Below are 13,956 nucleotides of genomic sequence, written 5' to 3' on the forward strand. Positions count from 1 at the left end.
ACCTTCTTCCACATGTTTGCTGTGTCCCCTACATGGCTTGTGGCAAACTGCAAACGGGACTTTTTATTGCTTTCTTTCAACAATAGCTTTTATGGAAGAGTAGCAAGAAGAAAGCCAAATTTGTGCTGGAGTACACGACAGATTGTCCCCCCCCCCGAGCTGTGGATCTCTGCAGCTCCTCCAGAGTTACTATGGGCCTCTTAGCTGCTCCTCTGATTAATGCTCTCCTTGCCCCAGCCTGTCAGTTAAGGTGGACGGCCATGTCTTTGTAGGTTTGCAGTCGTGCCATACGCTTTCCATTTTCAGATGATGGATTGAACAGTGCTCCATGGGATGTTCAAAGCTTGGGATATCTTTTTATAACCTAACCCTGCTTTAAACTTCTGCACAACTTCATCCCTGATCTGTCTAGTGTGTTCCTTAGTCTTCATGATGTTGTTTGTCCACTAATGTTCTCTAACAAACCTCTTGGATAAGGATCACTCACAGCTTCGAGTACATCAGAACAAATTTCCAAACTGGAACCACCTATTCACAATCTAAGTGATTATGTTCTCATCTGAAAATAAATAAATGGAGGCCCAGGGTTCTGACTCAAAATGCACGAATACTGAACTAGCACAAGGGTCTAGTGCTGTAAAAAATAAATAAATAAATGAATAAACCCCATATCACAAGGTGTCAGGAAAGCTCACCTAAAGTTACACAGTGGATTAACAGACAATCTAGGCACACAGTTGCAAAAGGAAAACTCCCATTCACCTTCTTATATGTCAGTCTGCCATCAAAAGTATTGTTACTTTAAACCAAAATGCACAGATGTCTTCTTCTCTCTTGCTCATTTGCTACTGTTCTGGGGGGCAAAAAGCTCTCTCCACTACAGCACGATTAAAAGGGAAGAATGGGTCTTGTGGCCTACATATAGCCGAAGCAACCACAGCTGCACTCATCTGTGAGCAGCTGACTAACTTTATACCTGGTTTGCCTATTTTCCTCATCTGTCGCTTTGCCATTCACATTCACACCAGCTGGACCAAACAGAAAAGGGAAATTTCAACCTACAAGAAGAAACTCTGTACACAGCTGCTGTAAAACATAAATAATTCTTTTTTGAAATAAAAGGAAAACTGGGGCTAGGTGTTTACCTTAAGTCCAGGACATTAAAAACCATTACCTGTGTTTGGAATATTGGTTTGATCATTCACAAATATTTGTATTTTAATGGCCACATCAAAACAGAAAAAAATGATCATCCTGGCATCTTAAAAACATTGCTAAAATGAGAAACTGAGAAACACCAAGAAGAGAGAACGCATTACTCCAGTCCATAGATCCTTGCACTGGCTTTCAGTTAAGTGCAGAATTGACTTAAAAGCCATATTTATTATCTACAAGTCTCTCAATGGTCTGGGCCCAAAGTATATCAGAGATATGTTTGCTGAGTACAAGCCTGGAGGGTGTCTCAGATCTGCAAGGATGGGTCAGCATTGGTGCCCAGAGTTCGAACTAAATGAGCTGAAAGGGTTTTTAGCCATTATGCTGCCAACAGCTGGAATCAGGTCCCATTAGAACCTTAGATCTGCTCTAAATGAAGCCATTTTTAAAACCAAGCTAAAAAAAAAAAAAAAAGTTTATCCACTGCTAGTGTCTTCTATTTTAATTTTACAATGTATCTTATTTTTTTCTTTCTTCTGTTCCTTTAACTTTGCATTTAAATATTTTATGTATGTAAAGCATTTTGAATTGGTCCTGTGAATGAAAATGTGCTATACAGTGGAACCTCGGTTTTCATATGCCCTACTTTTTGTACGATTCGGTTTTCGATGACTTTTTTTGTTGAAATTTTGTCCCCATTTTCGTACATCCGCTTGGTTTTCATACAGTTGATTGGTTGGTTCAGCATCATTAGTCTGTACCAAACTCGTCCGCCTGCCCGCGTGACAAGGCCACTCATTTCCCAGAAGAAATGAGTGAAGGGAAGTAACCCCAGATTGGGCCCTGATACATGAAGTCCTTATGGAGGGGGATTCCCCTTCCAAACAATAACCTCTCCGCCTCCCTCTCCCCTCCTCACCGTCTTCCATACACCAACAAGAGTCTTCACTAAAGGTAAAAGTGATGTTAAATGTTCCTTTATCCATTTCATTAGTCATTTATATTTATTTCTCATTGTTTTCTGTATGTAAAAATATAGTTACTCTCTATAAAATGTATTTTTTGGTAATATTTTTGGGTGTCTGGAATGGATTAATTGGACTTACATTATTTCTTATGGGAAATATTGCTTCAGTTTTCTTACGATTCGGTTTTCGTCGGACCTTTGCGAATGGATTAATCAGGAAAACCGAGGTTCCACTGTATAAATAAATTTATCTTGCTGAAACAAAGCTGAATAGGAAAAATTTTACCCGCTGGCATTCTCTCTTTCTCTCCCTAATAATATTTTAAACTGGCATTTTCATGTTGAAATCTCAAATGTTAAGAGTGATTGAATACTGAAGGTCTGACCAAAGGTTGGAGTTCCCACTCTGACTTTAGCTCAGAACCTCTTTATTGTACCTGTCCTAGCCATGTTGTCCTCCGAAGACATGCTGGCCTATTGTCCCTCTGAAACACATGGTGGCCCTGTAGACTACCATCTTGGTGGTAGAGCAATTGCATATCCTTCGTTTGTTTCAGATGCAAACACACACCTGTAGATAGCTCACTATTTAGTAGTGTTTTAATGTTTAAACCTTGGTCCATTTTGCTGTACAGTTAATGTTTACTGTATAGTACCCTGCTACATCTTAATGATTGGTGATTCTTGTGGTTTCGCTTTAATGTTATTTGATACCAACTTCAGCCATGAATGAACTCCAAACTACATTTTACTACTATTTTATTATTGCTACGTGGATACATTTATACCCTAATAATCTTCAAGATTTTCCATTTATTTTATTATTTTAATTAAAATACCAAATTAGTGGATAATCATGTAGGAGACTGATGCATTTGAAAGTCAACTTTATGGGGCATTCACAGGTCAGTGTTTCAGCCCTCTCACCTTGCCAAATTAAACTCAACCTCTTCTCTGACCATGAAGTTGCCCTAATTTCAAATGCAGCTGTGGATATTCAACAATCCCCTCTCAGCAAAAGGATAAGAATGGGGGGGGGGGAAGGACAAAATTATTAAAATTACTTTCTAGGACAATAGAATATTTTCAGGCCATATTATTTCACTCCTTTTCTAGAACAAAACCAGTCTACAAATTTACAAATTTTGCAGGATACATGGGATCACTGGATGAGTGTGTTTGCACCTACCCGAGTTCGGTCCTCTATATTGCAAATGTTAAGCTGCATAGGAATGTTGAAGCTGTGCAAGAAGTTTCCTCCAAACACCATAGAGTCCACTGGGGTGTACACAGCGTGAATCCAGCCTGAGCACACACACACACACACACATACACCACATATATTAATGTTCTATTTCTGTCCTATAAATGAAACTTCAGCATGTAGTTAGTGAGTGTTCCTATCTTTGTGTGGAAAAATTTTAATTTGATACCAACATTGTGAGGACATTTCAGCACTGTGAAGGGCTACTGATGCTCTGAATGTCCACATGTACGCTATGGTCGAGTAATGTAATTTTTGTCATCGTACCAGGTCTGTGAGGGTCTGCATTCATGCCAAAAGATTGTGTCCTTACATGCACATTCAGGGCTTTTGCTGTATCACAATCACCCTCAATATGAAGTATCCTTCATGTGGCAACCCCTGCTGCTATATTGTGTTTTGAAAACTTCTCACCTGATAGCTTATCACCTCAGATCAGGTAGCTGATTGCTGGTTGGGTGCACTTGGGCCCAGTGCTCCCAAACTAAATAAGATACAAGATGGACCAGATCCAGTCCCCTATTGGTACCGGGCCCGATAATATTGTTAAGGGGTGGAAGTATGGTTGCGTCATACAATACAACCAATTTAATCAAGCACCTGCAAAGGTTTCACGTGAAACAATACCAGGAGCTCATGCTAGCCAACAGACAAGAAGGCACTACCAGGCAATAGACTCTCGCCAATGCTTTCCAGAAATTATATAATTCCCCACTCGCCCCACTTTGGAGCGATCTTATTATTCCTTCCTTCAAGCTCGGGTCCTCTACCAGAGGCCTGGGAGCTTGAGGGTCCTGCGCAGTATCTTAGCTGTTCCTAGCACTGCACTCTTCTGGACAAAGATCTCAAATGTTCTTCCTGGGATCTGTTGGAGCCACTCTCCCAGTTTGGGGGTCACAACACCAATGTTCCTATTACCACGGAGACCAATTGTGCCTCCACCTTCCACATCTTTTCTAGCTCTTCTTTCAGCCACTGGTATTTCTCGAGCTTCTCGTGTTCCTTCTTCCTGATGTTGCTATCGCTTGGGATTGCTACATCTATCACTACAGCCTTCTTCTTCTGTTTGTCCACCACTACTATGTCCAGTTGGTTGGCCATTATCAGTTTGTCAGTTTGTATCTTGAAGTCCCACAGGATCTTAGCTTGGTCATTCTCAACCACCTTTAGAGGTGTATTCCATTTTGACTTTGAGACTTCCAGCCTGTACTCGGCACAGATGTTTCTGTACACTTTGCCAGCCACTTGGTTATGGTGTTCCCACTACGCCCTGCCTGCTAGCATCTTGCACCCCGCTGCTATGTGCTGGATTGTCTCAGGGGCATCTTTGCACAGCCTGCACCTGGGGTCCTGCCTAGTATGGTGGACCCCTGCCTCTATTGATCTTGTTCTTAGAGCCTGCGCCTGTACTGCCAGGATTAGTGCCTCTGTGCTGTCTTTCAGTCCAGCTTTGTCCAGCCACTGGTAGGATTTTTCGACATCAGCCACTTCTTCTGATAGTGGTACATACCGTGCAGGGGTTTGTCCTTCCATGAGGGTTCCTGCTCTTCCTTCCCTTGTTCTTCTGGTTTCTGCTGACTGAGGTATTCAACTAAGCACGTCAACATTCTGGGCCATCTGCCTGATCTGTTCATGGATCTTTGTTGTTTCATCCTAGATAGTGGCTCTGACACTCAATAATCCTTGCCCCCCTTCCTTCTGCTTAGTGTACAGTTTCAGGATGCTAGATTTGGGGTGAAACCCGCCATGCATTGTAAGGAGCTTGCTTCTCTTGATGTCAGTGGCCTCTATCTCCTCCTTTGGCCAGCTTATTATGCCAGCGGGGTACCTGATAACCAGCAGGGTGTGTGTGTTAATTGCCTGGACTTTGTTCTTTCCATTCAGCTGACTTCTCAGGACTTTCCTTACTCTCTTGCAGGTACTTTGTAGTTGCTGCTTTCCTTGCAGCCTCTTCATGGTTCCCATTGCCTGCGGGATCCCAAGGTACTTGTAGCTGTCCTCAACATCTGCTATGTTGCCTTCTGGTAGTACAATCCCCTCAGTTCTGACTACCTTCCCTCTCGCTGTTACCATTCGACCACATTTATCCAGTCCAAATGACATTCCGATGTCCTCGCTGTAGATCCTAGTGGTGTGGATCAGTGAGTCGATGTCTCGTTCACTCCTGGCAAACAGCTTGATGTCATCCATGTAGAGGAGGTGGCTGATGGTTGCTCCATTTTGTAGTCTGTATCCATAACCACTCGTGGTGGTGATCTGGCTGAGGGGCTTCGGCCCGATGCAGAACAGCAGCGGGGACAGAGCATCTCCTTGGTAGATACCGCTCTTGATGTTGACTTGTGCAATTGGCTTGAAGTTGGCCTCTAGGATTGTTTTCCACATTCCCATTGAGTTCTTGATGAAGGCTCTTAGAGTCCTGTTGATGTTGTACAGTTCCAAGCATTCCAGGATCCATGTGTGAGGCACCAAGTCATAGGCTTTCTTGTTGTCAATCCAGGCAGTGCACAAGTTATGTCTGGGCTTGCAGTCTCAAGTGACTACTTTATCAACCAGTAGCTGGTGCTTTGCTCCTCTGGTGTCACTACCAATCCCTTTCTGGGCACTGCTCATGTATTGAGCCATGTGCCTGCTCATCTTAGCTGCTATGATGCTTGACAGGAGCCTCCATGTTGTGCAGAGGCAGGTTATTGGGCAGTAGTTGGATGGTACTGCTCCCTTCTGAGGGTCCTTCAGGATCAGGACTGTCCGGCCTTCAGTTAACCACTCTAGGTGGGTTCCATCCATTAGTAGCTGGTTTATTTGTCCTGCCAGGCGCTCATGGAGTGAAGTTAGCTTCTTTAACCAGCAGGTGTGGATCATGGTGCTGTCCAGCTCTTCATACTTGAGACCCTCTCTTGAATGTCTGCCATTGTGATGATTACTGGGTCTTGCACAGGGAGGTTGCTGTGGTCTGCTCTTAGGTCCATGAGCCATTGGGCATTGTTGTTATGTGATGCCTCCTTCTCCCACATGCTCTTCCAGAATTGCTGTCTCTAGCCTTGGTGGGTCTGCTCTCATGGTATTACCCTGCCACTGAGAGTACACCTTGGATGGCTCAGTGGAGAACATTTGGTTTACTCTCCTGGCTTCAACTTCTCTGGTGTGCCTCTTCAACTGGGTGGCCAGGGCTGTGAGCCTTTGCTTGGCAGTCTCTAAGGCCTCAGGTATGGACGGTGTGTTGTACTTCTTAGGTACCCCTTTCTTCATCATGCCTTTCTGCAATTCCGATTGCTGCCTAACTTCCCTCCTTGCTGCCTTGATCTTGGTCTCCAACCTCCTTCTCCATGGAGGATGGATGTCACCATTATGTGAACATGTAAGTGTGAATGGCCAAACAGTGTGAAAGCTCAGAGTGTGCTGCAATGCGTAGAAAAGCACTATACAAGTATTAAGACCGCTGACCATTAAATATTAGAGAGCCCATGGCATGCTTTTCCTAGTTTTTTTTTTTGACTTATTTACAATGGCAAATTATTATCTTAGAAGTGACTTAAAGTTTTTAAAAAATGAGGTGTACATACAGTGCCTTGCGAAAGTATTCGGCCCCCTTGAACTTTGCAACAAGCCACCTGGGAGACACACCAAACATGTGGAAGAAGGTGCTCTGGTCAGATGAAACCAAAATCGAACTTTTTGGCAACAATGCAAAACGTTATGTTTGGCATAAAAGCAACACAGCTCATCACCCTGAACACACCATCCCCACTGTCAAACAGGGTGGTGGCAGCATCATGGTTTGGGCCTGCTTTTCTTCAGCAGGGACAGGGAAGATGGTTAAAATTGACGGGAAGATGGATGGAGCCAAATACAGGACCATTCTGGAAGGAAACCTGATAGAGTCTGCAAAAGACCTGAGACTGGGACGGAGATTTGTCTTCCAACAAGACAATGATCCAAAACATAAAGCAAAATCTACAATGGAATGGTTCACAAACAAACATATCCAGGTGTTAGAATGGCCAAGTCAAAGTCCAGACATGAATCCAATCGAGAATCTGTGGAAAGAACTGAAAACTGCTGTTCACAAACGCTCTCCATCCAACCTCACTGAGCTCGAGCTGTTTTGCAAGAAGGAATGGGCAAAAATTTCAGTCTCTTGATGTGCAAAACTGATAGAGACATACCCCAAGTGACTTACAGCTGTAATCGCAGCAAAAGGTGGCGCTACCAAGTATTAACTTAAGGGGGCTGAATAATTTTGCATGCCCAATTTTTCAGTTTTTTATTTGTTAAAAAAGTTTGAAATATCCAATAAATTTCGTTCCACTTCATGATTGTGTCCCACTTGTTGTTGATTCTTCACAAAAAATTACAGTTTTATATCTTTATGTTTGAAGCCTGAAATGTGGCAAAAGGTCGCAAAATTCAAGGGGGCCGAATACTTTCGCAAGGCACTGTATATTTTCCAAAAAAAAGCCTTAAAAAAAAACATGCTTAATGTTTGTTAATGTGTTATTTCCGTAAAGTTAAAGAGAATTGCTTTAAGGCTGGAGAAGTTACTATGTCTGCATTATGCCAATTAAAATATGAAGTTTCCTAATTACCCACTTTGTTTAGAATTTGGAGAATTGCGTGTATCCTTGGCCTCTGACCAACTAGTGATTGCTCTTATCCATCATTACTCGTATTTAATATTTTCTTTATTAGTGTTGGTTGTTTTATTGCAATGAATGCACTCATGTATCAGAATCAGACCTGAAAAAAATGTGGATTGGCCCATCACTATAAAATACCAGCATGTCACTTATTCTCTGTTCTGCTTTCTCTCCCTGCACGTCTGTTGCTCTTTACTCATCTTGTTTTACTTTATGCACCATACAGCACTCCTACACCATACTTAAATCACATGTACCACTGCACCAGAGTCAAATTCCTCATGTTTCCAACACACCTGGCCAATAAAGCTGATTCTGATTCTGATGTACATCCCGCAGTACTAAACTTACTATCACACCACATGCTCATTTGATTATTGGTTATATTTATTTGCATTTGTTTAATAAACTGATTATTTTCAACATTACACCATGTAGTCTCCCTTGTTTGTTATGGCCTTTGAGCTGGGTTGTGATATTAGTTCACACAAGGGTGTGTGCAAAATACGTCTTGCCTGTGAGACGTTTTGGCTAGTCCTCAAAACTGCAAAGCGCTGTTTGCGGTTTAAGACATGGTTTTAGGGATGAATAATGTTAAAATTAGGGTTAGTGTAAGGATTGGTATTAGCCATTTAGGTGTGATGACTGAGATTAGTGTAAGGGCCTAGGGAATGCATTACAACAATGAGCATTCATCACAACATCAGTAAGAATGTTAATGCTCACCTGAGGGTATAATGAAGGTGCAGCCCTGCTTCAGTTCAATCCTCTGGCAGTCAGATGCTCTATCTCCGAGGAAAACATCTCCCTGTTTCCCCGACAGTACCCAGTTCTCATATAGCTCCAGGTTCTGAGGGGTGGGCGGGATCAGCCAGAATACCTGAAAATACACACCTTAAACAGTCATTCTGGACTGGACTAAAAGGGCTGGACAAGACTTAAAGCTGCATTAACTGACTTCTCCCTCTAATTTCTGACCGCTAAGAGCAAAGTGAGAGTCAAAAATTCAAGCAGTATCCTCTCTTCTTCTCCCTCTACTCCTCTTCACCCCTCCTGCCTTGTGTCTGAAACTACATCATAGGTGGTCATGACAGCTGAAAATACTTGTAGCAGTCAGGCAGAGCAGCAGGGAATAACTGGCTCCAGAACTAATGAATAGGGGAAAACGGAGGCCATGGTTTTCAGCGACACTGAAATGACAATGTCAAATAAAGATTTACATGTTATCCATATGCATATGCATGTCTAACATTGATTGTAGCAGATGTACAGTACTGTACCTGCATTAACAAAAAGCAAACTGCGCAAACAAATGTTTTATTCCCCCCAGTAATATTGATACAGTACTTACAGTATGTTCCAGTGTTGTGTCAAGGTGTGTTTCCCCTAACCTGACCCTTTATCCCAACCATAACTGCAGAGGGAGACGGTACTAGAGACACATCATGACAGGGAATAGATTTCAACACAAGACCAGCCACTACCGTATCGCGTTCAATTTTATGTTCTTGATGCACATCAACAGTGAGTTGTATGTGAAACAAGAGAAATTTCACGTTATGCTTTGACAGCTGAACAAATTCCCTACTTTTCTAGTTCTTGATAGCATATTTTACAAACTTCTCACTAAAACGCTACATAGACTGCAGTGCTATGTCCGATCTAAACTGAGAAAAATTAGCAAAATCACTTCATTTGCTAATCCAAGAAAATGCGCTGGGTTTCAGCTAACTGGACAACAAAACACTAACGTTGTAGTCAGTTGGAATTACAAATACAATACAAAAGTTATTGCTATACAAAGGTATAGCTTGCTAATGATGAAGACATATACAGTGCCTTGCAAATGTATTCATACCCCTTGATTTTTTTCACATTGTCACATTACAGTCACAAACTTAAATGGATTTTATGTGACAGACCAATACAAAGTATTGCATAATTGTGAAGTGGAAGGAAAATGATACATGGTGTTCAAGATTTTTTACACATAAAACTCTGAAAAGTGTATCCAGCTCATTTTACTCTGATATCCCTAAATAAAATCCAGTGCAACCAACTGCCTTCAGAAGTCACCTAATTAGTAAATAGAGTCCACCTGTGTGTACATCAATCTCAGTATAAATACAGCTGTTCCTTGAAGGCCTCAGAGGTTTGTTAGAGAACATTAGTGGACAAACAACATCATGAAGACTAAGGAACACACTAGACAGATCAGGGATAAAGTTGTGCAGAAGTTTAAAGCAGGGTTAGGTTATAAAAACATATCCCAAGCTTTGAACATCCCATGGAGCACTGTTCAATCCATCATCTGAAAATGGAAAGCGTATGGCACGACTGCAAACCTACAAAGACATGGCCGTCCACCTTAACTGACAGGCTGGGAAAGGAAAGCATTAATCAGAGAAGCAACCAAGAGGCCCATAACTCTGGAGGAGCTGCAGAGATCCACAGCTCGGGGGGGGACAATCTGTCGTGTACTCCAGCACAAATTTGGCTTTCTTCTTGCTACTCTTCCATAAAAGCTATTGTTGAAAGAAAGCAATAAAAAGTCCCGTTTGCAGTTTGCCACAAGCCATGTAGGGGACACAGCAAACATGTGGAAGAAGGTGCTCTGGTCAGATGAGACCAAAGTTGAACTTTCTGGTCTACATGTAAAAAGGTGATGTGTGGCAGAAACATAACACTGCACATCAGCCTGAACACACCTTCCCCACCATGAAACATGGGGGCAACAGCATCATGCTGGAATTATTGGGATTTTATTTAAAATCCCAATAAAATCCATTTAAGTCTGTGGTTATAATGTGACAAAATGTGGAAAAATTCAAGGGGTATGAATACTTTTGCAAGGCACTGTATACATAGGCCAGCTACAATACTTGTGCATCTAGAAGGAAGAAAGCCACATCCCTGCCAAATTTTAGTCCTTTGGAAGCTTTTAGTGCTCTCCATCTCTGACATGACAAACAGATGTTAACCCTGTTTTTGCCTCATTCTTTGTCACACTCTTTTCTGTGCTACAGAACACAGCCTCTTGAGTCTAACAGGTCTGCTCCCATCCTGGGTTGTACCTGTACAGTAGTATCTGTCTTTGAAATGAGCCATACCGGCTTGAAAAACTAATCATATAGCCTCTGATCAGCAGGTGTGTGGAAGCACTGTGGTGTGGATTTTGTGACCACAGAGGGCAAGAAACACAAGGCCCGACAATAGTTTTTTTAGGGGGTGGGGTAGTACAGCAGGGAGAAACTTCTAAACAATTTTTTTTACTTGACTTGCCCAAATTTCTGCTTAATCTTAGTTAATGCAGCTTTAAGTACACTTACGTTTTAAAACACATAAGAACAGTAGTTGTGTTTTTTTGTTAAAATTTCAGCTATTTAACAAGCCTGAATCAGAAACTGTTAGACTGTAACTGAAAAGACAGGTTTCCCAAACAGAAACAAAAACCCTCTGGCCCAACCTTGCTTCCACTCAGTATATGGTACCACACTGAGGTCCCTCCAAAGTCAATGTGAAAGTCTGTGTAGCAGTCCTCTACACTCATCAGACAGTATCTGCACGCACACACACACACACACACACACACACACACACACACACACACAAAAAACATTTACATTGAAACATCAAGTCAATTAAATCAATTTATTTGGAGACCAAATTAAATAGATGAAGTGGTGAATTAGGTCATCCTTCCAGTAGGGCTGGACAATAAATCGATGTTATCGATTAACTCGAATGTGTAGTTTACATTGGTTTGTTTGAATGAAAATCTGTTTTATCTTTAACATCCGCCGACGCTCCCGTAGTTCCAAGTTGGCTCAGCCCACCCCCCGCGCGTTTGCCATAGAGATAGCATGGCAGCGAGCAGGGAGGAACTCGTTCAGAAAAAAGGCACAGTGTCATCAGTACTATGGAATTGGTTTGGTTTTGCCGTGTCAGACGCAGAACAAACAACACCCCGCTGCAAAGTGTGTTTAAAGTCTGTTGCTACCAAAGGTAGCAGTACGAGATAAACACAAACTGCAATTTTTAAGTAATGATTTTATTTATTAAGGGACAAAAGCTACCCATACCTACATGGCCCTATGTGAAAAAGTAATTGCCCCTTAAACCTAATAACTGGTTGTGCCACTATCAGCACCAACAACTGCAATCAAGCATTTGGAAGGTTTTCGAGCATGAACCGCCTTTTTAAGATCACACAACAGCATTTCCATTGGATTCAAGTCCGGACTTTGACTAGGCCACTACAAAACCTTCATTTTGTTTTTTTAAGCCATTCAGAGGTGAACTTGCTGGTGTGTTTTGGATCACTGTCCTGCTGCAGAACCCAAGCGCGCTTCAGCTTGAGGTCACAAACTGATGGTCGGATATTCTCCTTCAGAATCTTTTGGTAGAGAGCAGAATTCATGGTTCCATCAATCACAGCAAGTCGTCCAGGTCCTGAAGCAGCAAAGCAGCCCCAGACCATCACACTACCACCACATTTGACTGTTGGTATGATGTTCTTTTCTGAAATGCTATGTTACTTTTATGCCAGATGTAGCGGGATGCACACAAACGTTTGTCTCGTCAGTCCACAAAATATTTTCCCAAAAGTCTTGGGGATTGTCAAGACGTTTTTTGGCAAAAGTGAGACGAGCCTTTGGGTTTCCTTTTCACATAGGGCCATGTAGGGTTGGATAGAGTTTTTCTCGTAATAAATAAAAATCATCACTTAAAAACTGCATTTTGTGTTTACTTGGGTTATCTCTGTCAAATATTTAAATTTGTTTGATGATCAGAAACATGCAAGTACAACAAATATACAAAAAAATAAGAAACCAGGAAGTGGGCAAATACTTTTTCACAGCACTGTATATCCTATAGATATTTGGCTGCAGAAAAACATTAATGAGGAACTTGCTTTTGTACTTTGGGGTAATGCATGTCATTTATAGAGTTGGTTGAGTCTCTTTGTCGTTCTTTAAGGTGACGAGGCCACATGTTGTCCACCCAGTCTATTAGATCTACCTACACAGTCAAAAGAAAGAAAAAGAAATAAAGAAGACAATTCATCATTTTGCCAAGGAGAGAGTCAGCATACTAATTACATAATCTGTTCAAATGTTTTCATGTCAAAACAACTACTCTTTTGGGAGGACAGAGGTATACGGTGAGGAACAGAAGTATATGAACACCCTGCGATTTTGCAAGTTCTCCCACTTAGAAATCATGGAGGGGTCTGAAATTCACATTGTAGGTGCATTCCCAGTCTGAGAGACAGCACTGCTGAACATAAGTATTTGAACACCTGAGAAACAGCAAGAATTCTGGCTCTCAAAGACCTGTTACTGTGCCTTGAAAAAGTCCACCTCTACTCCACTCATTAATCTAAAGTAGTAGCACCTGTCTGCACTGTATTAAGGAGAGGAGGAATGGGGCCATTTATTGTGAGATTTTGAGCAACAACCTCCTTCCCTCAGTCAGAGCATTGAAGATGGGTCGTGGCTGGGTCTTCCAACATGACAACGACCCGAAGCACACAGCCAGGATAACCAAGGAGTGGCTCCGTAAGAAGCATATCAAGGTTCTGGAGTGGCCTACCTCAATCCAATAGAACATCTTTGGAGGGAGCTTAAACTCCGCGTTGCTCAAGCGACAGCCCTGAAACCTAACAGATCTAGAGGAGATCTGTGTGGAAGAGTGGGCCAAAATCCCTGTTGCAGTGTGTACAAACCTGGTCAAGAACTACAGGAAACGTTTGACCTCTGTAATTGCAAACAAAGGTTTCTGTACCAAATATTAACACTGATTTTCTCAGGTGTTCAAATACTTATGTTCAGCAGTGCAAGACAAATAAAATCTTTAAAAATCATACAATGTGATTTCCTGAATTTTTTTTTTTATTCTGTCTCTCAGAGTGGGAATGCACCTACAATGTGAAT

General features: G+C 41.9%; 1 protein-coding gene across 1 annotated transcript in view; it reads right to left on the reverse strand.

Annotated features, from left to right (window-relative positions):
- kdm2aa (lysine (K)-specific demethylase 2Aa) overlaps positions 1-13,956 on the reverse strand; it is a 63,007-nt gene that overhangs the window by 34,886 nt on the left and 14,165 nt on the right. Inside the window, exons 6-9 of the mRNA XM_020621523.1 lie at positions 12,936-13,042; positions 11,487-11,580; positions 8,747-8,900; positions 3,312-3,427 (exon numbers count right to left, since the gene is read on the reverse strand). Coding sequence (XP_020477179.1) covers positions 3,312-3,427; positions 8,747-8,900; positions 11,487-11,580; positions 12,936-13,042 — 471 coding nt within the window. The remainder of the gene's footprint in view (positions 1-3,311; positions 3,428-8,746; positions 8,901-11,486; positions 11,581-12,935; positions 13,043-13,956) is intronic.

Source organism: Monopterus albus, unplaced genomic scaffold, assembly GCF_001952655.1.
Source record: "Monopterus albus unplaced genomic scaffold, M_albus_1.0 scaffold260.1, whole genome shotgun sequence".
Taxonomy (NCBI): Eukaryota; Metazoa; Chordata; class Actinopteri; order Synbranchiformes; family Synbranchidae; genus Monopterus; species Monopterus albus.